Source organism: Rousettus aegyptiacus, unplaced genomic scaffold, assembly GCF_014176215.1.
Source record: "Rousettus aegyptiacus isolate mRouAeg1 unplaced genomic scaffold, mRouAeg1.p scaffold_m13_p_4, whole genome shotgun sequence".
NCBI classification, from domain to species: domain Eukaryota; kingdom Metazoa; phylum Chordata; class Mammalia; order Chiroptera; family Pteropodidae; genus Rousettus; species Rousettus aegyptiacus.
Window position 1 is genome coordinate 32,112,969 of NW_023416307.1, and position 26,720 is coordinate 32,139,688.

General features: G+C 37.8%; 1 protein-coding gene across 2 annotated transcripts in view; it reads left to right on the forward strand.

The window, feature by feature from the left end:
* Positions 1-26,518, forward strand: part of FNDC3B (fibronectin type III domain containing 3B) — a 299,021-nt gene extending 272,503 nt beyond the window's left edge. Inside the window, exons 24-26 of one of the 2 annotated variants that reach the window (XM_016155721.2) lie at positions 12,331-12,497; positions 15,018-15,145; positions 22,937-26,517. In XM_016155721.2, coding sequence (XP_016011207.2) covers positions 12,331-12,497; positions 15,018-15,145; positions 22,937-23,248 — 607 coding nt within the window. In that variant the 3' untranslated portion in view covers positions 23,249-26,517. Of the gene's footprint in view, positions 1-12,330; positions 12,498-15,017; positions 15,146-22,936 lie in introns of both variants that reach the window. The other variant, XM_016155639.2, reaches the window with a different exon arrangement.
* The last annotated feature ends 202 nt before the right edge of the window (positions 26,519-26,720 follow it).

A 26,720-nucleotide genomic window follows, 5' to 3' on the forward strand; every position in this document is an offset into this window, starting at 1 on the left:
TCCTGGGAGTATGGAGGAGGCAGACATAGGAGAAAAACAATCTGGGAGTTTGAAGAAAATAGAGACTATCTGGTTGTAAAGATCATGCATGGCTTTTTGAAACAGGTGACATTGAACTTGACTTTGAAGGACCTGTCAAACCCAGTAGTTTGACTACAGAAGAACAAAAAAGTGATTGCCCTGCTGGAAACTAGTCCTGGTATAGAAAGCACAGAGAAAGTAAGGCTTTTGGTAGGTTCATGAGAAGTTAATGCATACTCACTCATTGACAAGATCATTTGTCTTACTGTACTCTGTGTCTTCGGATACATTTTCACAGCCTCATTATTTACTGGCACGGGTCTCCTGGGCCGGCAAGAATAGAAATTATGGACTAACAAATCAAGATAATATTTAAAGCTAGTATTGGGGGAAATTTGTAAACAAGCTTTTACTTTTTTTTTTTTTTTTTTTTTTTGAGCTTTTGGCTTCCATTGGTGTTAGAGAGAGCCTTCCTTGAAGAATGCCTTCTAAATGTACTGTTTTAGAAAAATTAAAGCCCAGAAACAAAGTTGATGGCAAAGTTGGGGTCAGAGCTGGTGCCTCCTGACTCCCTGTACAGCTGCCTCAACTATTAACCCACAAGAATATAGGGAGAGTGACAGCCCTGCACCAACCCAGCCGTCCCCATCATGCTGCAGTGCTGCCCAGTGTGGGACATCTACCTGAGGTGCCCCAGAAGGAGCATTGTACCAATGCTCAGAACAAAAGCTCCATGAGCACTGGTCCAGATGAATGTGTTGTCGTGAGACAGAAAATAGTGCAGAATTCTGTAATCAGTACATGCTCTTTTCTCAAAAAAAGCACTCAAAGCTGGCCTTGTTAATCAAATAAATGACATGCCTAAATTTAAATGGCAATTTAAGAAAAACTTAGCATTAGGAACAGTATTTTTCTTAATTTTATGAGCTATAGTCCAAATTTATCTTTTTTAAATTAGATTTGTCAATGCTCTTAGAAAGTTATTAAAGTGATGGCAATATAGAGCATAATAAATTCCCATTCTATTTATGGAATAATTTTCCTGGGATTTAATAAGATGAAACTTGGCCTAATTTGAGTTTGTAAATGACTTTCTTTAGTGTCTTGAAACTGAACTTTTGTAGTGAATGGCCCCTTCAATCCAAGCAATATAACTTTGGACGTGACTTATGAGAATCAGGAAGAAATCATTTCCATTGGATCCAAAATAATATTTATTATTAGCATAGTCTTTGTCAGTTCTATCCCATGGAGATCCTTTAGGACTTGGTTTGTTAAGTTGAAAGGGACATAGTCTTCAGAGTAGCACCTGTCTTTTTCATTGAACTTATTTTGCTAGAATGGTTTCTAGTCGTGTGTTTTAGAACAAGTGCACATATTCTTTAGCATATGCATTGATTTCATGAACTACTGACAAGTTCTTATTATGGATCTGGCAAAATAGTTACATGTCCTGCTTGTGGCCAATATGAGAACCAGACATAGATTTAATGGTGATTTTAATTGACCATACTCATTCACTGTGGGCATTTGAAAGGAGAGCTGCTAATGTCTGAGTTGTACAGCTGTCCCTAGTCAGCTATGCAAGCAATCTGAGTCTTAAAACATATTTCGCAACAGAAGCACAATGAAAACTAATAACTCCATGCTTGGTAATTGTCAGATTAAAGAGTTGAGTCGATTTTGACTGCTAAACTATTGGTCTTTTTCTTCATCCATAAAATGGAGGCTGGACTAGAAGATGAACTCTTGAGATTCTTACCATCTTTTTCACCTTAAAGCAACAATGTTGTATGTAGATCATTTGTAAGCTAAATCTTTTACAAAGAAAAGTCTCTTATAAATGATTATGGCTTGTTATCTCCTTTTTCACATTTTGGCTTCTGCTTTTAACAAGTAAGAAAATAGTAAGAAAGATATTAACTTTACTTAAGAGTCCAGAATGCCTTGGGTTTTATATCTATGATGTGTTGGTTTGTTACGTTTCTTTATATGCCTCTCAATCATAAAAGCTTAAATGACCCAGAGATTTTGAGTATAATGTTTGGCCAAAAATATTTCAAATTTTATAAAAGTAACTTCTATTTATTAAGCACCTACAGAGTATTGGACATTGAGAGCTTTTGTCTACATTACTTAATTCTTGAATAAAAAGTGAAATATTTTCTGTGATAATAGGATTTCTGCCAAAGCCTTCCACCATCTAGGTGAAAAAAATATATTGTTTTTGGTAAATTGACTTAATTTCAACTTATGATTATTAGGAGTTTTATACATGCAAAGAAAGAAACTATGGTTAAGTTTTGGATAGACAAAGATGACCAAGGTAAATTCCTGCCCTTCAGGAGCTCATGTGGTGTGGGAGATAAGTAGAAGAGACAGATATATTCAAGCAAATCTTGATGGGGGAAGGCTTTAAGATTGACAATATCATAGAGTGTTGCGGGAGGAAAGAAGAATGGTTTCTATAGTATGCCGGTTGGGTCGGGTTGGGTTGAGTTGGGTTGTCTTTAAAGGGTTCTAATCTTACAGTCTCATGCAAGAGAGCTTTGGGATGGAGTCTAGTGGTGAGGACTCAGGATTGGATGGAAATCAAGGATGTAGTCTCCAAAGCACAGAAATGGGCCCTAGGTCTTTCTCCAAGTAAATGATGCCTCTTTCTGTTCTGGTACTTTTACAAATGGCTTTTCCTAAATTTGGAACTATTGTGTGTCAATAGCAAGGATCCCAAAAGGGCATCTTTCCCAAATCCCTGCCTCAAACCAAATCAGCTTAGAATTCATCTGGAGCACCTAGACTTGCTATGGTGAATATTTTTCCCCTTGAACAGGACATTTGTTTCCATGTATTCAGGCTTTGACCCATGGATTCCTAGTCTAAGGTCACTGGCTACATAGTAATATGACAGCCTCAAAGCTCTGCTTTATATTTACAGGACTAAGTTTATCCCTAGCAATTAGATTATGATCTCTCAGTCATAAATTTTTTCTTAAATAACTACAATGTGCTAGGTCTTACGAGGTATGTGGCCTACCTATAAGGAGCTTATCTTTCTGAGAAAACAAATTAATCTAAAACAATTAGTATATAGCAGAAGAGAATATTTAACTTCAAATGAAACAAATTATATTAGTTTGGCCATAGAGCAATTACCAGCAATATTCTTAGCAGATCTAATACAGATCTGAATGTCTTTGGTTCCTGTATATGCAAAAATATACTTATACCCAAAGTAAACATTTTCATAATGCTGCTTTAACCTAATGTAGGGATTACAATAACAAAGTCAGCTCATGCATTTTAAGATTGTAACGCCTTACTGATGTTTTTGAAGATGCATTTGTCCGTATTATTGAAATGAAATGTCATGCTGCCCTAACAAAATTTGAGATGTTACTGAACCTCATCCTGACCCGCATGGGTCCACGTTCCTGATAATTGTACACCGCACTGAGGCAAGAGGAACTAAAGTTCCAGGAATGCATTTGTGGTTAATCTGTTGTTCAGGTTTAGTCAGACAGCCAGTGTATTTTAAAATAAGGTTCCAGCAAAATGAGTACGGGGAAGAGGGCTCTTATAGAGTGGATAATTACCACTTGCTCTCCATTTAACTTGACATTTGTGCCCATGACACTTTTCCTTTCAACTGGCAAAATTGGAGGTGCTAGTAATATGTACAATATGACTGCCCGTTTGCTGTTAGAGAGGGACAGAAAACAATCTGCATAAGTAAGCCCTGAAAAAATACACACACAGCAACTTATAAGAGTGGCCATGATGTATGATCACTGTGGGGGGAGTGAGCTTCCTTAATGTATGCCTAGTGCGGAACAAACTCCTGCTGATATTTCTCAGAGCATATTGCTGAATTAAATAGCTCTGGGCCACAAGAGACCCTCAGGATTAATTTCTTTTGCTTCTCTGGAATAGTCCCTGATTCACATGATCACCCTTGTTAGATGGCATTTTTATATTACCTTTAGTCACCAGGAGGCAATTGTTGTTCTTGACCAGAGTGTCAAATCTTTTATAATCCCAAATCTCTTAGTGAGTTTCTAGATGATGAGATGTATGTCCCTGTTGTAGTTTCTCCCTCTACTCAATGGAGCTACTGGCCCATCTCCAATCCCTGATTATTGGGAAAAAGCATTTCTGTTTCTTAGAAAAAAGAGCATAAAAACTCAGCCTACAGATAAAAAATCAAGACTATTTCCAGCTTAGTTAATTTCAGGATAAGCTGTTTAGGCACAAAGGCCAGGGGTGCTAAATGAACTTTTTGAGATCTTATTGGACCAGAAATAGAATTCAGATTACCTTTTTTTTCTTCTATTTGAAAATGGAATTGGACAGCATTTTCCTCACCATTTTTTCTAAATCAGGTAAGATTGAAGCAAAGCCACTGAAAAAGAAGTGGGCAAACAAAGACTGGAATTGGCAAACTAGGAAGAGTATTCTTAAAAATGAGATTCACTACATATATTTGAAAACAAAGTAGAAGAATGGGAAGCTTCCAGGTTCTTGGGTAGTGTCAGTAATTTACAGTTTGAACGAAAAAAAATTGGAAGTAGGAATTTTACTCTACCTAAAGAATTCCATCAGTAGCTATAGTGACATTTTATTTCTTAGAAAAAAAGCATAATCACAAAGTATTACAGCCTGATCACTCGCAAGCCAAAAGGTCCAAATGCATCTGGGGACAGGAAATTAACTCTTTTTCTCATTGGTCTTTTGGAAGTCACTCTTGGTACCTGTGTGCCCAGTCTGCAAACAGGAACTCTCATTAACATCAAAACCAGTTTAGGAAATGCACCTTCCCTGCCTCAGGTGTCCCCACATGATGCCATCTGCTTCTGCATAGACATGACAGGATTTGGTGTTCTTCACGAAGTGAGGACACATACTATTCATACCTGTTTTGAACATCCTCCATTCCTAAACATCACTAATGTAGGAAATTTACACACACATCATAAAGTTCAGGGAAACTAAGAAAAAATAAAGGCAATGACATGTCATTAAGGAATATAGTTGTACTGACCTTACTAACAGCTGTTGATTTGTGATATTGTGAAACATGTTTTGAAATGTGCCATTTGCAGCCTTTAGTAGAATACAGGCTATTTTAGGTCAGTCTATTGGATCGTTTTGAGGAGTTCATATTAATGGGCTGCCGTTACTCTGTAATGGTGACAGGATTACGGGATCGCACAAAAACCGTAGCATTATCTCTTATTTTCTACTGCAAATTTAAGTTATAAGCGATCCAGAACATTCTTGGATGTATCTTCTGAAACAAAACTATTTTAAAGAAATACATTTTAAACATCTTTATTTTTTTTTCTCTAAGTTGATTTACAATAAACGCTTAAAGATGTAACATGTCTAAATTTCTTCCTTTGGTTGTACTTCAGTGCAAAAAAATTATCTTTCAGAATGTTAAAGGCTAAAATACAGAGGTTAAAAGTATAGCCACCTCTAGATTTCTTCAAAATGTCAAGAATCTTTTGTTTTGCCTTCCTAGTATATGTTTAATAAGGAATTATAGAATTTACTTGGTCCTTTTATTGGGATCTCAGAAAATTTTCTGCCAGATGAACAAGACATATTATCCCAACTATCTTAAAACTCAGCCTGAGGAGTTATCAGCCCGTTCAAGTTCATGGTAAAGGTAACAGACCCTCATTGTGGCCAAGGTCTTCATACCCCTCATGGAATACTCTGACAGGCAAGTGGAGTGAATAGAATCATTTTGCATTCACAGATATATAGAACTTTTTTTTTAAATAACTGATAAATTACCAACACTAAAACCCATGTGTGCTTGTTATCATCATAGTATTTAGTTTCAAGAAGACATTACAGTCAACACTGAAGCAAGTCAGAAACAGAACCATAAAAGAATTCATTCACACTGTAAACTTTCAGTGACTCTTGTTTGTATTTTTCTTCCAAGTAAATATTTTTTGTGTGCAGTAGAGCATTTATCTCCATTTTTCCTTTCCCTAAGTAAAAATCCCTAAATTTCCATTAATGGACTCACTTATATGGGACCCCGTGCTCCCATCTCCATCTGTTTCCTTGGGGCAGGGAGGACAGTATTCACATGCACAGCTTTCTTTCCAGCTCAGGAAAGCCTAAGGAAATGTCACTTAGGATGCATTCTGAGACATCCTTAAGGCCGCTGCAGCCTTGACAAACAGGGTAAATCATTCATAATCTTTGGTGGTCTCTTATCAATAACAAATACTAGGCATCTCATAATTGGTTCTTCCTGCATTATCCCATTCAATCACAACAGCCTCCTAAGAGGTAGGCATTGTGATCCTACCTATTCACAGAGGAGGGAACAACTTACCTGGTATGGAGCCCAAGATCAGCAGTCAGTTGAACCTGAACTCAGACTTAAGTCTGCTGACTGAAAGATTGTTGTTTCCCCACTGTACTTTGAGTCCTTGTGTCAATGGGGGTTGGGGGAAGCACAGCAGTGGAGCCCCACAGGTGTTATCACACCTGTCCTCTTTGTCTTCACCGGAGCCCTGGGTGTCTGCTGATGACTCCAAAGGTTACGTGGCCCTGGGCAACAGGGGTGAAGATGGAGTGGAAGACCCCTCAGGGGCACTGCCAGTGTGGGTCCAGGGTGACATATGCCTCAGCCTGTAGTAAAATTACTCACTGACTTTATTGAGCATATTCTGCATTCCAGGAACCATGTCACTTGTTACACATATATTTCATTAGCACATGAGCATTAATGTAATAAAAATAACAGACTGAACATTTCGTTTTCACTCCTTGGTCACCAAATTAGATTAACTCATTTTGGGAGGGAGCTATATGTCTACCACAAGCCATAAGAGATGTTGCAGAACATCACAAATTCAGATGGACCTGTTCTTGCTGGGATGTAGACCTGGTAATGGCCCTAGTGACAGAGAGAGAGGCCTGTGTGGCAGGAGTTGAGAGCTACAGCGGTCCTCAGGGCACCTTAGCCTCACCTGAATCCCTGAGAAGTGTTCCGTGGCACTCACGGCACAGTCTGGAGCCACTGGGTACCATGTATTGAACTCTTATTATGTGTTGAGCTCAGTTCTGGCTTTTTACCCACATTTTCGGATTTGACTCTTGAAACCCATGAGGTGGGTACTGTCCCTGTTGGCTTAACAAGAGTGAATGTTTTGACAATAAGAGTCAGAGCTGAGCTTTGTGTCCAGTCTTCTTGGGTCCAATTCCCTCTGCTTCCCTTGAGGGGAGAAGGGAAAGGCGGTCCAGTCTTTACCATAGACAAGGGAGAGTGGCCGAGGGGAAAGCAGATCCCTCCCCACACCCACCCTCAGAAATCAAGGGATCGAGGTCTCCACGAAAGGTTGTTCTCTCGTACCAGGCACCCCAGCTACCTTATGTCCTCCTCATTCCCAGCTGATTTATTTTTGTTCAGGCTTGGGCGACACAGGCCAAGGTAGTAGGGATCAGGACCTTCAAGACAACAGACTCCTATCAGCGTCTGGCTGTGACTCAGGTCCCAGGGCCTGTGGTGCATGAACATGTGGGGTCTACACACTGACCCTGGGTGCGCTAAATATAAGAGGGAGGGGGAGGTGTCAGCAAAGCTGGAGGGCTGCTCTCCTCTTCATGGCAAAGCCATGCTCTGAGCTCTGAGTCCTTGGTTGCATTTGAAATACGGAGTCTTCAGTCATGTGTCTTAGGACCTTTAGCACGTTTAATTCTGTCACCAAAGGCCTCCAGCTTATTAATGAATTTTAAAACAGAGTTGGTCTTTAAAAACAAACAGATTTGGAAAGAAAAAATTAAGTTGGTCTTTGTAAAACAAATATTTGATGAATATTTTTAATCTCTCTCCAAGTGGTTCTAGCCACAGGGTGTGCTAACCTTCGGAGCCTCCTAGAGAGGCCACTGTGCAACTGGTATAAATCACTAGCTTCGAGAAAGAAGATTCTTTCTTCTCCTTCCTCTTGGAATGATGGAAAATAATTACAGAATTATAGTAAAAGAGAGAATGTATTCTTTTTTATGCTTTTTATTTTGTTTTGGTTGATCTTTATTGTTTGAAACAGAAGTTACTGTCAGCATGTACAGAAAGGCATTTAGGATCAAGGACATTTATTTGAGGTCTACTCTGCATAGGGAATTTTACATGAGCTATCAAATTGAATTTTACCAGTCTGGCGAGGGAGGTACGCTTGCCCAGCTGTCACTGACAGGTCCCAGTGTGAGAGAGGAAACAGTCTTAAACAGCCTCGCCGATGGAACCCCCGAGCCAGTGGCTTAAGCCGGGGCTGTAGGGCAGCCTCTCTCACAATGCAGCTGACTTTCCGCACAGGAGAAAAGTCAATGATGAGGATGGTCTCTCAGAAAGGAAAATGGAGTTTCTTCTTTAAAACCCTGTCTTCTCAGTATTGTAAAGTAATTATAAGTAACACATATTGAGTGATTATTATATATCAGGACTGTTCTAAGCACTTTTCTTTCATTAACCCTTTTAAACCTCACAACATCTCTGTGAGGTAGGTCCTGTCATTATCCTTACCGCACAAAGAAAACTGAGGCCTGAAGGGGCTGAAGAAGTTGCTGGCGTCTCATGGTCCGCAGTGCCAGTGCTGGTTACAGAACCCTCATTTACAGAGAGCGTATCAAGTACCCAGACAGATGTAGAAGAAACACACAACTGGTGTTACCCCTTTTGGTTTTTCAAAATTAAAACCATTAAAATTAGACTCAGAATGCCAAACTGGCTGTTGTCTTATGAAGAGCATATTTTCAAAAACCTAAAATTGAGAGTTAAGAGTATATAAAAGATTTTGTTCCCTAATTGATTAACTGATTTATATGTAGAGTTTAACTGGAGTCTATGTACTTGTGCATTTAATAAATTTCTTTGTTAAAACAATAATATAACATAAAATTAGAAATAACTGTGATAAATGATTTCTGTATTATAAAAAGTATTAATACCAAGTCTTTCTCATTCCTTTCACTTCACAATCTCATTCTTGCCAGTTCTCTTTCTGCTCCTAGGTTTTTACTTTCTTAACCTATTTTCTTCCATTTCCCAAGAATACTCACTGACAACTGCAGCATTTACCCCAAGATAACTTGTGGATTACGGTTCCTAACCTTATCCCCAAAGTTTGCCATGAAATATCTCTTTTTTATTATTATTTTCACATCGCTCTAGTATATTGATAGTCTTTGGAAACAAATGACACCATTCTATTTACAGCATTCTGTTTTTAGTAGTGGCATTTCCATTTACAAAATATAGTTAATTCTCAATCGTTGAAAATGTCCAATCCTAGAAAATGTCACATTCCTATGAGTGATGTTAACGTCGTTCTCGAACAGTTGTTACCCGAAGATTCATTTGCTGATTCCAATATGTATACATTTCTGTTACGTTAGGATGAGAGACAAGTTCTATTTAGAAATAAGTCCAAGAACAGTTTTTATATTTTATTTTTGCATTGAAAACCAGTCAGATTTGCTTCAGCCTCAAAGAGCGTGTTTATGTAAAATTAAATTAACTCTGGCAGCAAGTTGCACTTTTTCTAAATGGGAAATGAGTTAAGAAGGAGGAGAGTAGGGAAACTTTTAAAGTGAGAGAAGTATGAACTTTTAAACAGCATGCAGACTTGCTGTCTCTGTCTGTAATGTCTCACTGTGGAGTGAGCCTCTTGGGGAGGGTCCTCAGAAGACCAGGTACAATGACCTTGTTCATTCTCATGTCCTTCTGACCTTGGGCCTATACATCCACCTTAGGACATGGGCCCAAGAAAACCCGGTAAATCTGTTTCTCTTGGTGGGCACTTAGTGTAAGATTGACACTGTTGATACTTGGCTATCTTGGAACATTAATCCCACAACTCTTAGGATTCCTGATGTCTTGCCTCTCCATCCCTATACCCCTTGCATGCAGGAGAGAGCCTGTGTTATGCCCATCATCATCTTCTCTGTACCTGGTTAATTATATGACATAGGAATTAGCCACCATCTGTTTTAGCTATTTCCATACACATTTTGAGAACAAAAATAAGAGAACTCTTTCCTCTTCCGCCACCCCAGAATTTCTTCCCATGCATTTTCTGGGGAGAGGAAGGTCAGACAAAGCAGTGATGGCTTTTATCAGAGCAGCAAGCAGGTCATGATTTATTATCGCCAAAGCAGACAGCAGACAGTGGGCTAAATTAAAGGACCAACAGTTAGTGACATGCTTATTCTACTACTTACATAGGTATATTGAACTTATTTTCAAAAGGAAATACTCTCGTTAGAGCAAGGCATGCATGACAGGGAAACAGTGCTGTTGTAGTCTTCTCTAAACTCCTTTAAAAAACAGGCTTTATCGTAAGTTTGTAATGATGTTTTAGTTCTTAAACCATGACTTCCATTTTGTGGTATAATTAAGGGCAATTACTCCAGTTAGAGATTCTGGCCCAGGTGAGGCTGAGTTAATAAATCGCTGTTTGCCTCTAGCATTAGCAAGGGTATTTTCATTAAGGTGGTGGTGTGTCAAGAGCACTAAATAGGTTGCCATGGTATTTGTGAGTTTCACCCTGGACTCTGGCTTTCTCTGAAAATAAAAATGTTTAGCCTTCAGTAAAAAGTGCTTCCTTACAGAGCAAAGCAGAAGGAACACTTAATAGGTGAAAATACTGTGCCTCAGAAACCCAATTACAAAGGCTGATGAAAGCATGGATATTTTAAAATAAGTATTGACGCACAGGTTTTGTTTAAAAGGGGGAGAGGGGTTGTTTAATCTATATCCATCCATCCATCCATCCATCCATCCATCCATCCATCCATCCATCCATCCGGACTGTTCCTCTAGCATGTAGAAAAGCTACTGCTCTCCTTCAGAAAACCCTGCCCACACACAGGACCAAGTAACCCCCAGGGATTAAGTCGTATTCAGCTTTGAATCCACAGAGCCTAGCACACAGCAGATGTTCAAAAAATGTTTGCTAAATGAATGCATAAATTTTGCTTACCCCTTAGGCCACATCAGCCTAAGAGTCAGACATTATGAATTGTGATTCTATCACTGACCTAGTTCTAGCACTAGCAAAGAGAGTGGATTGTCCTCAAATGCTGTGACAAAGCCCTAAAACTGGAAGAACTATGTGGCCAATGTGGGAATAAGGCATTGTGGTTGGATTAATTTATATAGTGGTTCTCAAAGTGGCCCCGGACCAATAAGATTCGGATGCTGAATCTACTAAAGATTTTGGATAACAGAAGGCAGGGGTCCCGACCCCCAGGTCATGGACTGGTGTACTGGTCTGTGCCCTGTTAGGAACCTGGGCCACCTCAGATCATCAGGCATTGGATTCTCATAAGAGCACCAGTCCCTGGTGCCAAAAAAGTTGGAGACTACCGATTATGAAAAATAATGCTGTTGCCAAAATTTTACAGTTAACTTTAAAAAAAAAGGATGATGGTATATTATCGTTATAAGTAATTCAATTTCACTGTAAAAATATTAATTTTTCAAGACCCTGGAAGAAAAGAGTTGAAATGTAAGGCCTTGTTTTGTTTTCATTTTTATTTTTTTATCTCATGGCTTATATGCTATGTCTCATGGAAATATTAATTAGCAGAGAAGTATGAGTATTTTGTCTTGGTTCAGAAGCTGCTGGTCTAAACTATGTCAGCCCACCTATGAGGTTTTTTTTGTTATTTTGATTGCTTGATTCTAAGCAAAGTTTTTTTTTTCCTTTTTGCATATTTCCTCAAAGATTTATAATCCTAACTGTCTTCTTACTAGTTTGGAAAAGGAGTTTCGAAAGTTCATGGGAAAATAAAGGTTAAAATTTAAGAGTCTTATAGTTAAACATCAGTTATTTAGAAAACTCAGGCAAAGAGGACATTCTATTTCTCAGTTGCCCATGTGACATTAACTTCATTGCCTAGTACATAATAAAAGGTAGGTTAACAGTATCTGATTATATAAATACTACCATTAAAAAATGTATTTATAAATAAAAAATATTTCATAAAAGCATAAACAACTAATATTTCTAGAACTTATAGCATAAGCATAATTAAAAGGATCTCATTCTAAGCTTTATACGTGCCTGTTTTTGTTTTTCTTTTATGTAAAGATATGTCAGACACTAAACTATAACATAGCAACTGATCTATTATTCATTCGGACTCTATGACATTGGTCCGTGCTGCCTGTCTTTGAAGGGGATGAGCAGCAACATTGGCCTAATCTGTGCCACTGGTTTGTATCATTATTTCTTGTCAGTAATATAAGTTCAGGTGGCTAATGGATTCTGCTTCTTCCTCTAGGTTTATTTCCATTTACAGAGGACCCAGCCACACCTACAAGGTCCAAAGACTGACAGAATTCACGTGCTACTCCTTCCGAATCCAGGCAGCAAGCGAGGCTGGGGAAGGGCCCTTCTCAGAAACCTACACCTTCAGCACAACCAAGAGCGTTCCTCCCACCATCAAAGGTTCGTGGGCAGTGTGTTCTGGTACTCCTCTGTGAGAGCGAGGAAACGCTGGAGCTCAGAGCAAGGGGCGCAGTTTTGGCTTTGAGTATATTCTTCTAATAGTTCTAATATCAGCAAGATAGAATCAAAAGAACTATCTAAAAGAGAAGGGAGATGGATGTAGGGGGCAGGGGAATGAGAAGCCTTCGAGGAGAAAGCCTACCAGTAAAGACTTCTCAGCTATGTATAAATGATTATTGCAAATAATCAAAGAAACAAACCAGAGCGACAAACTTTGGTTAGAAGTAAGTGTGAATTTCTGTTGTAACACTTAGAAAAGTAACCATAGAAGTTTTGAAAATTTCCCTTTTCGAAGATATTCAGGAGGAGCAGAGGCTGGTATTCATCTTTGAATGACCTTGGTGCCTAGAGATAAGAAACTAATTAGACAACTGTAGCAGCCTGTCCCCTTGGCCCTCAGCTCTCACTGCGGGGAGACGCCCATGGCAAGCTGCCGCAGTGGCCCGTTCTCTTTGAATATTTGTTTTGAGGTTTGTCCGTGACTAAGTCACTCTCTGCCCCTTTCATGGGATCAGGGACTGAGCAAAAGCAGCTCTGCCCAGGCTCTCTCCACCGGATCTCCTGAGTTCTCCTCTCCCATTTCCAACCTCAGCATCGTGGCTTCTGCAGAGCTGCTCTCAAGGCAGGGCCGACAGCCACAGGGTGAGGCTGGCTCAGCCCTTCTTCCCCAGCCTCGGGCCTAGGCCCAGCTCCCTCACGGACTCCTGACCTGCGCCCCTACTCACCCCAGTAGTGTGATTCCTGTAAAGTCCATACTCCTGTCTTTGAAGAGGATGGGCAGCACTGGTAGCTTTATAAAGCTGCTGCCCAGAATGACCCTGAGGCTGATGGATAGATAAGCAGCCCACCGGAACCAGGTTTTCTGTGGGTAAAAGTGAGGGTGCGCTATTGTATTTGGGTGGCTAGGGTTGTGAGTACAACCTGTAAAAAAAGTTCCTATATGTGAGTGGCCCAAGGAGCAAGGCCATTTGACTCACTACTTCCACATGGAAGAGCTATATGTCAGCCACCAGCAGAGCAGAGTTCATTGTAAGAGGGTGAGGGGACTCCAGGACCTAGGTCAGGGTCTGGCTTGAATCCTGTGAAGGATGGTTTCCCATAGTTTCTTGCAGGGCACTTTATGGGAAATACCTTTTTCCTCAGCAGTCCAGAAACTCTTTGACAAATATTTTGTCATGTGTCTAAGAAACTAGTATAAATGGAAGAGCACATACAAGGCGTTGCTGGGTCACCTGGGCAGTCAGTGCCCTGGCCCTTTGCTACAGCTTTGCCTTTCGGCTATAACAGATGAGATTCCTGAACAAGCTGTGCCGATAGGTGTGTTATGACGAGGAAGGTTTGCCAGTTTACCTTTCTGTTACCAACTTTGCCTCTCAAAATGTGACTGTTAATGGAAATTCATTTTGTGGAAAACAGAACACTGAACCGATGGCACTTGGGTTTCGGTTTCCTCACACTGCCACACGATCAAGTCTCCTTCCTCCTCCCCTTAGATTCAGAAAAGTGCTGTCCTAAGTGGGAGGTCTCTAGTCTGATCAGATTCCTTACTTAGTTTTTTCATAAACTAGTTGGTGTTTTGGCCAACTAATTCCAACTTTTTTTTTTTTTTTACAGAAAACCTTTATTTTTCTGAAGCACTATTGTACAGAATTATAAGTAGAAACAATTATCTCTAAAGAATTTCATATAATTAGAAATTAAAGAATGAAGTTTAGAGAGCAGTTACACATTCTAGTTACAAAATAGAAAAATAGTGAATTAAGCTGTAGAGATATAACATAAGCTATGAGAAAATATTTTAAAGTTCTAGAATATTTTATGTGCTTTTCTACAAACTAATACAATTTAACTTTAAATCAGAATGATGAGTCCAGGTGAAAAATAAACTAAAAAATATACAGTAACTTAATTTTAAAGGCTTTCGATGCTGTCCTTTCTCTGGGACTTGTCTCACATTTCACTACTCCTCAAATCTTCCTTAAACTCTCACACAGACGTGGCTTTTCCTTCTCCGTAATTCTGTAACATTATATTGGTACCTCTCTTTTTAATCTGCTTCATATTATGTTTCTTTTTTGTACTTGTCTCATTCTTTACTCTCCCCTTCCCTCAGATCTTAATTTCCTTGAAAGCCGGTTTTATTGTACCTATTTTTGCTTTTCCCAAAGTACCTGGCTCAGAGCCTAATCATAGAAGGTTCTCAGTGGCTATCGAAAAAATAACAAAAATTCAATCCAGGCTTAACAGTTATTAATAGGATAATGAACAGAGGATTTTTCACCAAGTGACTTGCTAGTCAAGGAATTTTCTTCTCTGTGTAAAGGGTACCCTGCTGGTTTTATAGCAGGCTGGGCAAATAAACTCCCCTCTAAGGGCAGGCACAAACTCTCACACTCCCTAAATGTTGACTTAATGTGATGCTTTTAATTTTGAGCTTAGATATATGGATTTGTATTTCAGCACCTCGAGTAACACAGTTGGAAGGAAATTCATGTGAAATTTTATGGGAGACGGTACCACCAATGAAGGGCGACCCTGTCACCTACGTTCTGCAGGTATTGGTTGGAAGAGAATCTGAGTACAAACAGGTGAGAACCAGTGTGCTACACACATGAGAACATGTGTAGCTTATCAGAGTCAGATTGGCTCCTAGCTTCTGCCTCTTGCCATGAAAGATTCAGTGACCAGTGGGCTACATTTTTCTTAAAAATCAGTTGTAGAAACTGTTTAACATGCACTAATTACCTAGTGCTTTAGGGTATGTAATCCCTGGTTTACGTTTTATTTTGTATGTGGTGGTATTCATCTTAAATTTTCAGTTCTCAAGCATAATTTTGTCTTGTATGAGTTTTCAGTTCTGTGTTTATATTTGATATTGACAATGATGTCTGCAAATGTCAAACTGTATATAATTGAAAACTAACTGTAGAGGGGAAGTAGTCTCAAGCTGACCACTGAAGCCTATATCTATCCTGTCTGTCTTTTTAATAGAAGTTATAACAAAAGGATAAGGAATGTGACCTATTGACTCTTGAGGCCTGTGATTCAGAATCCCTGGGCCACTGCTTGTCACCCTGTTAAAAGTAGGTTGTGATTCAGTAGTTCTGGGGTAAGGGTTCAAGCTCCCAAGTGATGACGGTGTTGTTGGTCCATGGACCATAATTGAGTAGCAAGTCTGTACAGATCACATGATAAACCTATGCAAGAGAAAATGTAATTGGAATATGGACAGATAAAGAATTCGTTTTATCATTTTTCATATTCCCTTTGATCCTTGATTTTTCCAAAGCCACCACACATTATCAAGCACTAGCAATTAAAGATTCAGATATTCTGTAAGTTTCTGTAATGTTCCCAGGAACTTAATAACTATTTATATGAAATCAGGACATAACACCATTACTCCATTAGGAAACCTGAGACCCATTCCTCATCAGCACTTTTAATAGAAGCATCCATTTATATCAAACTCAGAAAGCTAAAGGTAAATGGCCACCTGTCTTCTGAAACATTAACATAATTTGTGAAGAATTCTTTAAGTTCTCGAGGCTCCAGATACACAAAACAAGTAGAAAATAATTTGAGTCAGTCTTTGTTAAATTGCTGATTGATGATCCTTATAATAATCATTGCAAATAAAATGTATAAAAATTAATCAAAGAAAAATTTGGTACATTTTACTGTACTTTATTATGAAGTGAATTGTTTTAAGCACATTTTTGCAAAAACTATATTTTAACTATGACATCCACCAGTATTGAATAATGTCAATGGATGATGTCACCAAAGTTTCCATCATTTCTCTTAAATATAAGTAAGAAAATTATTGTTTCCTTTCATTTTCAGTCTCATCCTGTACAATATATCCCATTTCAAAGTAAATAACTTTACATGTGTAATTGTTTCAGCTTACCAAAAAGATGTGGTTGGTTTTAGGTTCTCAGCTCAGATAGCTTTCACACTAAGTTTAGTCATCTTTAACACCAATAATATTATCCCATTCCATAACAATGTAAAAATGTTTAAAAGACAAAGTGTTACAGAATTTCACCACATATTACTTGACGCTTAACAATAATTCATGTCCCAACAATACATTCATTGCACATTTGTCATTGTATTCTTACAGACCTTTTATTCCACGTCCAATGCTTTTCCATCTGTTCTTGGGGAAAATGTTCTTCTCAAAGCACAGCGATCACTGTTTTATATTTAAAAAGCAGCATTATTTGGTCAGTGTCCATACATGTTAGGCATTGCCAAATATAGATAAATCCATTTATTAATCTAGATTTTATTGACAGATTGGCTGTTTTGAACCAGCTAGTTGTTTAATGTTATATAATTAGGCCAGTGGAAATATAAATACTAATATATGGCTCCAAATATATTTTTTGTAAACAATTACAAACAAGAGTTTCTTGTTAAATTAGGTGAAAACACAGTACGACAGGGTAGGCTCAGTAGGTAGGGGTTAGTGTTCTTCACGTAACTATTTCTTCCCTACATTTACCAAGAAATGATTAAGGTGGGTAGTGGTACATGAAAAGCCACAGTTGAGTCAGGGACAATTTGTACTGAGTTTTTTGTTTCTCCCTATTCAATAAGCATTAAGTTAAACATGATGTTTTTGAGTACTTCATTCACTTGTTCTGGACACAAGATAGGGAATGAAAGCTATTTATATTATGTGTACAGAGTAATGGTTAAAATAATTATAGTCCAGAGATAACAGGCTTTGAATTCATAGAAGCAAAGCAAAAGAAAATGAGAGGTAATCATTACTAAGCAGAGCCCACCAGTTATAGGTTCTCAGGGAGCACTGTGTATACAGTCACAGCACTAATCAGATTGGATCAGTAATATATGGGCTGTGTTACTCATTTTTAGTTTCTCAGGACTGGCACATAGCTAGGCACTCAGTAAATGTTTCTTACCTGCATGAAGGAGGCAGTTTCAAAGGAACAGGATTACTTATTTATACTTACAGTGGTGATAAAACTTCCGTGTGGGGGTTTATTTAGAAGTGATATTTAGGAGTGAAAAAAATCACTTGTAATAGTACGGTGTTCTTCTGCTCCCCAAGCTTATTTTTATAGCAACATATGGCAAGGACCAAGGCTTTTTTTGTAGTTTTGCTTGAAACATTGATTTACCTTTGCCTTGGTTCTATTCTAGCCAATTCGCCTTTTTTGTTCAGTTATCACGCTATCTGTTGCATTAAGAAGACCTTTGAAGCATCTGAAAACAGAGCTCCATATTTAATTTGATAGCATCTCTGTATAAATATGTTTCTATTTAGTATCACTTTTAGATATAGTATTGGACATATATTGATTCTTCACGGTATCACATAAGGTACTATGAGGAGAGAACTTCTTTGGAAAGAACTATTTTAAAGTCTTAGACCTTACATAATTTTTAATGGCTTTCAATTTAATCCCCTAACAAAAGCTAAATAGTGAGGCTATGACTGTCTCATTACACATTTTTTTTTTGTTTTCCATGATTAAAGGATCCGATCCAAAGAAAAATAAAAATAGATCAAGAAGGAGATATTTAAAAGCCATCATTTATTTTACTGATTATTAGTTTAGAATTTTTGTTTGTTTGTTTTTTAGGTTTACAGGTCCCTTTAAGCATCTGACAGAGGTCATGACCCCTTACACTAGAAAAATTTTCATGTATACATTTATTTAAAATTTGATGTCAAACAAATCTATTTTTAATTTCATGGAATCCAGGTATAGGACCCATGCTTCTGGAAAAACTGCTGTTTCTTTTAACTGTGGGAGATGCCTGGCATATAGCAACAGCATGGGCAGTGCTCTCAGTGCTTATAGGCCCATTGGGGTAAAACCAGCACCACCCCAAGAAGCAGTTCAGTAACTGCCCACCCTCTTTGGCTCAGAGACACATTGCCCACCCAGCCTTGTAGCCTCTACAGAGGACACCTGCAAGCTAGCGAGTCCCTCTTGAGCTGGGGGCTGGGGGTGAAGGGGTGAGAGGTCAGTTGTGCTTCCCATAGTCACGTGATATTGGAGGAATTTATTCACCTTGCTGAGCTTCCGCTGTCATGTAAAAGTGGGGAAGTAATCCTGTAAGTCAGGATTACTGCGAACATCAGATCCTTTCAGTCTGAGAAGGTGCTGTGTAAATGACATAACACTGTGCAGTTATGTCTCCCTTTCCAGTTTTTGAAAGAGGGGTGGCATCAGGAAAGACATTACAGGCACTGGCCCAGATACAAGCCTCCTACGATCTGCCCCCAAAGGCTCTCCGTTTAAAGGATTTCAACTACACAGCATATTGTTCTAAATTAGGGTCACGGCATGGATTTTTCACTTCGCTTATCCGGGTATTACTTTAAATCCTCCCATTTGGAATAAACATGGCAAAATTACTTTAAAATATATTGTCTATCAACTCAAAGACAGAAATAGTCTTTGTAAAAGTAATATTGCTTATATATTTATTGTGATATTATGATCGGTTACTCCAATAAACAAAATCTTATGTGGAGCTCTGCCTTTTAAGTTGGGTTGAGGCAGTAGGAAAAGCCCATAATGGTGCCCCTGTCAAAATGAATGAAAACAAAGGGATAAGAGTCACAGCCTGCCGGGCCGATGCCAATGGACAGCTGCACAGTCCTGTGAAGTTGCACCTTGGGGGAGGGCCAAGCCTGAGGACCTTGTGATTTTGTGATCCCATGACTGATCATTTACACAAAAACAAGTTAGTTATCTCAAACCTCAAGAATCAGGATCCTCAGTAAGTGGGGTGCTAGGATTTTTTTAATTTTTCCTTAGCTAAGAATCAATCCTAAAGGCTTAATAAGCATTGTTGACTATTTCTAAAATACATTAGAAACTTCACATTTTCTATCAATACACTGAAAACAACTTAATCATTGTTAATGATTTCATTTTTTACAATGACGGCTGCACCTCTGTTGCCTCTGTGGTCTGTCTGTTCTAATACTTAATGTTCCTCTTTTCAAACAGTGTGGTATAGGAATATCTGCTATTGAGCATTTGAGGGTTCTAATTAGAGGACGTTCTGTGAGTATCTGCATTGTTCAAGCCATTGTGCTGGTTGCTGTGGGGATAATAGAACACAGTGCCACATAAAATATATTTATCATAAATAGTTTTTAAAAGAAGACGTTAGCATTGTACTGGCAATGCTTATGAAAGAAGGAAGCTATTCTAATTAAAATCATAAGAATAACTAAAAGAAAAACATTTACAAATTAAAACCTCACTTTTGAATGGACTTGTCATTTAAGGAAGTTCTCTTCAATTGTATATTCGTTTTCCTTCTAAGCCTTTTGCCTAATGGTACGAGTAAAGTAGCGTTCTTTGACTTTCAAAATACATTTTTAGGGATCTTCACTCTAAGGAGTTAGAGTTGAGAAGTGCCATCAAAATTAATATATAAAGTTTCTATTCCAGATTCCATAAATTGGGTTTCTGGGAAATTAAATATACTTCTGAGCCAACTTTTTTAAAGGGATCTAGTTGTGCAAATTACAGAAACCATAGAAATCACTTAAATAGATATTAAATGAATATTTGTACCTACTGTCCAAAAGTCTCCCAAACGTTTGTGGGGATAGATTTTCTGCAATAAGGTCATTATTTGATGGCAAATACTAAGAGACCAAGTCACAAAAAATGTTGCCCAAGTCTTCGCGTAGCACAGACTGGGTGGGGAACTGGTCTCCATAGTCATAAAGGCAGTGCTTCTCTCTTAGGGCAGCGGAACCAGGGGTGGGGTTATCTGGAAGGTGTTTAATGGACACACCAGGACACACACTAGTAGGAAGTCAAAGGTCAGAGGCCAAGAAAACTGGACCTGATGTCACACTGTACTCCTTAGATGAGGACTAAAGTAGAGCACGGTGGTGGTGACATCACTGCCTACCCAAGGGGATGAAGCAAGCAGAACCAGGTGATTTCGGTGGTAAAAAGTGAGTGGAGGTGTTTTACTTAGAAGTGGGATCTTGTCTGGGGTCCATTGCTCCCTTTATTGGTTATGAGACTTTAAGAAATTAATAGCCTCTCTGATCCTCAGTTCCTTCATCTCTAAAATGTAAGTGAAAATCACCTGACAGTAATCAAGAGGATTAACTTTGATGAAAGTGATTTATCTCCAGCATATTCCTTTCACAAAGCATTTTTCACATACATTTTCTCCTTTAATTCTTAATCACTTTGGTGTTAGGTTAGGTACTGTTAACTGTTTCCATGGTAAAGATGAGAAAACTAAGGCTCAAAGCTATTAACTGCCCAAATTCACAAACCTAGAAAGTGGCAGAGCAGGGACATAACTGGGGTCCTGATTCCAGGTCCTGTGCTTAAGAAGAATCTGCCCATTGCCTCCCAGCAGCTACACCAGACCAGACCCATTTCCTCCGGTTCCTCCAGATTGCACAGAGAGAAAGAAGAGCTTTGACAGACAGCTATACTGTTTCACCCTTTGATAGGTATAACAAATATTTCAAGAGGTGTGGCCCCCAGAAGAATCAATGAAAGAGGCTTATCAGGAAACCTCGGAGCTAAAGCATAGATGGCAGCTTTTCTCCAATTCAATCAACATCCCAATTTTCATTGCCACCAAAGAATCAGAATGAATTGTATACCTAGGACGATGCAGATCGGGAAACCAAAGTGCAGATGGCAAGTGTGGAGGAACCTGCTTCGTCAGACTGGCGTACTGGTTACGTGGATTGCAAGTCATTCCCTCCATAAATGGTCCCAGCAGTTGCCAAGAAAAGGCTTGTCTCAGAAAATTCAAACTTGAGCATTTAAATTTAAGAAATTAAGAAAGTATAAAGACTATTCATAATTAAAAGATGTCTTTAAAGAAAATAAAAATGTATAGCATTATTTTCCTGACACTACCCACTGTTGGGAAATAATTCATAGACTGTTTCATTGTAGTACAGTCTGAACTCCTTGAGTAGCTGGCTGTGTGTGGGTCAAGGCCATCCTCATGACAACGAGCTCATCTTGAAATATCCATTTAACTCATCACTGGAACAGTGAACAGCAAGAAAGGAGCAGCCTCTCAGTACCGCCGGGGGTTTTCTTTCATTCTTAGTTGCTCCGGCCCAATTACATCTGTAACTTCAGTTGTTAAGGCACATAGCACACAAGCTTTAAGGAAACAAAGTAACTCACCAAAAGGAACGTGTCTAAAATCTTATGAAAAGAATAGCAGAAACAATGGTAAATCAAAAAAAAAAAAATAGTATGAGAAACAGAATTGTTTTCCTGGGGTTTATGTAACTAAACAGTATCACTTTGGTAGGAGAACTTTGTGAAATCTCCCCTCCCTCAAAGACTCTTAATAGCTTCAGTCAGCTCAACAGTGGTAATCTCTAAACTCGTAGTTTTTTAAATATGTGTAGTAATAAGCCTCATGGTAATTAAAATTAACAAAGGGGAAGAAAACATCCCAGATTCTTAATGGGGGAAAGAAAAAAAAAAACAGATTGGTCATATAGAGAGGAAACATTTAAGAGAGACCAATGATAATTTGTGATAAATTGGACTATATCCAACTCTATAAATTATTAGCAAGCCCTAAAACTGGGAGAAAGTATTCACAACATATATCTAACAAAGGCTCTTCATATAAAGAGCCCCCACAAATTGATAAAAGCAAACAAATTAAAAATTGATAAGTTGAGATATAGATATATAATAAACACTACTTCACAATAAAAGTAGCAATTACTAATTCAGTAACATAGATGAATCTCATAGGCACAAGAAAGGACATATTCCTTGATTACCTTTATATGAACTTCAGAACAGGCAAAACTAGTTAAAACTGAATTAGAAGTCAGAATAGTGTTTACCTATTAGGGGTAGAGGTGGGATAGCTTAATAAGGTACTGTTTACATGGTATATCCAATTGGCAAAAACGTCATTCAACTGAAACTTTGCATTTCATTATATAATTTATTCTTTTTAATGGTTTCCATTAAAAAACTTTAATTTGTTCTGTGGACCAAGATCGTAGCACCCTTTGTAAGAATTTAGTGATCTTCTGATTTATAGCCTAAATTATTGTTAAAACTTAGCTAGATGCATCTTTATGATTTACATCAGCTACAGTTCTAGTCAGTGCCTTATCTCTGTCTGTCAGTGTCAGAGTCACTGAATTTTGTATTACGTTTTATTCAGAGTGGATTGGAATACCTTTTTCATGGATAAAAAACAGATTAAGAGAAACACCTGTCTGCGTTGATGTTGCTATGGAGTTTTTTTAAACCAATCCAGACCACAAATCTCCTGATATTGTATGATTATTGCTTTAGAGCCAAAATATTGCTGTAAATTGAGCAGGACTTTTCCTTTTCTTGAAGGTGTACAAAGGAGAAGAAGCCACATTCCAAATCTCAGGCCTCCAGACCAACACAGACTACAGGTTCCGCGTGTGTGTGTGTCGTCGCTGTTTAGACACCTCTCAGGAGCTATGCGGAGCTTTTAGCCCCTCTGCAGCTTTTGTATTACAACGAAGTGAGGTCATGCTCTCAGGGGACATGGGGAGCTTAGATGATCCCAAAATGAAGAGCATGATGCCTACTGATGAACAGTTTGCAGCCCTCATCGTGGTTGGCTTTGCAACTTTGTCCATTTTATTTGCCTTTATATTACAGTACTTCTTAATGAAGTAAACAAACCCAACAAAACTAGAGGTATGAATTTAATTAATGCTACACATTTTAATACACACATTTATTCAGATAATCCCTTTTTTAAGCCCTTTTGTTCTTTGATTTGTATACTTCTCTTGTTTTACAGATTTAGCTAGGAAAAAAATATCAGTGTTTTGGTGCACCTTTTTGAAATGCAAAACTAGGAAGAAATTAAACTGGATTTTTTTTTTAAAAAAAAAAAAAAAGAAGAAGAAGAAGAAGAAGAGGAGGAGGAAGAAGAAAGAAGAAGAAGAAAAACAAACCAGATACCAAATGCTAGCTTTCTTACGTTTTCTTTTACATTTTCAGATCTGCCTTTATTCTCTTTTTCACTGATGTCTTTTTTAAACCTTTGGGGTTTTTTTTTTTTTTTTCCATGTTACAGTTTAGTAATTTATATTCACCAGTCACTTCTTATGTCTTGACCATCTGTATCTGTGAACGTGAATCACAGTGTATGTACTTACAGGGCTAGGATTTCAGTGTTGTTCAGAGTATTACCGCACAACAACAACATACAGAAGATGTGTTCACTCAGATAAGGCTGCCCTAAACAACCATATTGTCACTCGGTTATTTAACTGTGTTTAGCTCATTTAAATCAAAATGTGTACTTTAATCTAAAATGTTTTAATAATCTGTATTTCTTATGATTTTAACACTATGAGCTGCCTGTCTAAGAAATCAAGTAACCAAAATGCACCTATAAATTATGGAGCATTGTAGATTTTACCACGTCGATTCATAGCAGTAACTTTAAGAGGGCATTGTGCAATAGTTAGTGGTTTCCTTGTTCAGCTATTTTAAAAGCTGCTTTAACTTGTTTGTTTGTCTTTGTATATAACTACTTCTAATCTAATCACTAGAGTTAATTATATTCTGTTACGTTTGACCAGAATTATATGACAAGAACTGGTGACAGTTTAGTGCCTCTGCCCATTGTCCATGATTTACACTAATTGTGAGCAATCTTCTTATATGTCAGCTCATTATTTTCGAAAGATTTGCCTTTAGGCTGTTCTTTGAGGTATCAATGAAGTGATTGAATTTCAATATCTTAATTCAGTGCACGTAATACTAATCTAACAGCAGATGAAAACTGGTAAAACCCAAAAGAGAGTTCTCAAAATTTGTGGTTCCTATGTTTGTGGGGTTGACCTGGCTGTGTGTGGAAAGGGAATGGTATTTGGTGGTAAGCACAGGGCGTTTGGGGGTCAAGGAGCCTAGATTCTTTCCCTGGGTCTGTCACTCACTCGCTGCGTGACCTGAACACGTCACTTTACCTCTCTGTGCCTCAGTTTTCCCATGCATTAAAAATAAAATAAAATAAAATGGGGATTCTAATGTTTGTAAGTGCTTTGAGATCCTTGATTAACAGGTGCTATTGGAGTGCAAAGTGTTACTCTTGCATGTTTATTTTGAGTCATGAGATAATCAATTTTAACCCAAAGTCATTGGATTATTTATATGAAGTCCATAATGTTCACGTACCTCAGGGACATTTAAGAGTTGGAGGTGCAAATATATTCCAAAAGGGTGCAACAGACACAGTGTATCCCCCTGCTTCTGTTTTTGTATATTTTTGCTACTTGGTTTTTCTTGATCATAGCGATTTTGTGCTTGGTCTGTGTTGTCTTAAGATGCAGTATCCTATACTAGCTTATAATATTCCCATACCAAAGTCATGGGGAAACCAACATTATTTTGTTTTTGGTTTATTTATACTATATTCTGCATACAGTACTTTAAATGCCAATTACAGTGCAATCTTTATTTATTGTAAAAAATTTTTAATGTACTTATGTACTAATTTTCCCTTGTAGCATGTTATTTTTTTGTGTTTTATACTTTTGTAATTTTAGGTCAGTCTTGTTCCTTGGCAACATCTGTAGTATTATCACTCTTCTGACATTTTCTTGTGTTTTTGAAGATAAGAGCATCTAGTGCATTAAATGCCAAAAAAAAAAAAAAATCTATTATCAGTGATTGAAACGTTTACATGTACCCAAAAAACCATAATCATCTCTTAAAGTGCTAAGATCGGTGAATTATTCTGTGTGCCTATATTGATGTAGTAAGTACTAGAGAGTTCTGTATTTTGTTACTAACTAATAATTAGTTTAATTAGCCTGCAAACTGATGGCATCAAGGTAAATACATTTTTGCCAAGGTTCTGGCCTTCCAAAACTTATCCCTCTATTTAAGTGTGTAGTATGATCCACTGTAACATTGCATCTGCATTTTCTGAGACAATTTCATGCAGGTGTTGGAGGGAGAAGTCATTGTTTTTGAGCAATGAAAATTCAATAGTACAAGAACCCTGTTTGCAGGGGGCAAAAAAAAAAGTCTCTTTGGAAACACTTCAGAACTGCTGCTATCAAGAAATTCTCTGAATTTGTTGAGATTTTTAAAATCAAATAATACTTCAGGCCAAAATTGCTATGAATATTCGGTCTTTTTGAGATGTTCATATTACCAGATTAACCACCAGAAAGCTAAAGTGTACAAAACACTAGCCGACAGCACTTTATTTTATTGCTCTCCGTTATTTGGTATTCATTACAGTCCCTTCAGTCAAAACGTATCGCTCGATCTGGCACTGTTTTCTATCACGAATAAGTATATGTGATACTGGTATATAATTATACACATTGCCATTACACATGAACAATAAAATAAAGTGTTATATTAGCCTATTCTGCCCTTTTGCAGTATGTAGGAATGAGTGAGTGGCTTTCTGATGCTCTGTATGTCAAACTCATCCCTAGCACAAGAAATTCTAGTCATGTGAAGCAAACTGCCCTTTGTCCTCAAATTATTTAAAAAGAAAACTTTTTTAAAAGATTTTTTTCATATTATCTGCCTTGTTCTTATCAACTTGAAAGGTTGGCATTTTCTGTGTTTCGTTGGCTACAGTAATTCAGTATTCCTGTCAAAATTGAAAAGTGCCCTAATTGAATGTGTTCGAATGTTATCCTTGCACAATTCTTTAAATTGAAAGATAAAATGTTTTACCTCACTGTTGGACATACATTCCAAGCTTTTCAACTTTAGGAGGAAAAAAAATAATCATATGTTTTCCTGTATTGTAAATTTTAGACTATTTCATATACATTGTATTAAAACTGCCATATCAATTTTAATGTATAGATTTTGCAAATACTATGCTATATGTAATACCTAACTATATCTGTAGTGTATATGTAATATATTTATGCCCAATAAATGTTTTAATTCTTTCTGACTTTAGCAGGGTTCTTCTGCCACGAAAAAGATTGCTTTTGTTGTTGTTGTTACTTTTTAATTTGAAAATTTTAAACCATACCCCAGAAATTGCAAATTCAAATGCCGCTACAGGCCAGGCAGGAAGCATAGTACATGATGATTGCTGTGCCATCTAAAGGGGCAGCTGCAACCCAGCTCCTGCTGGTTGAGGTCCTGCAATCACTAT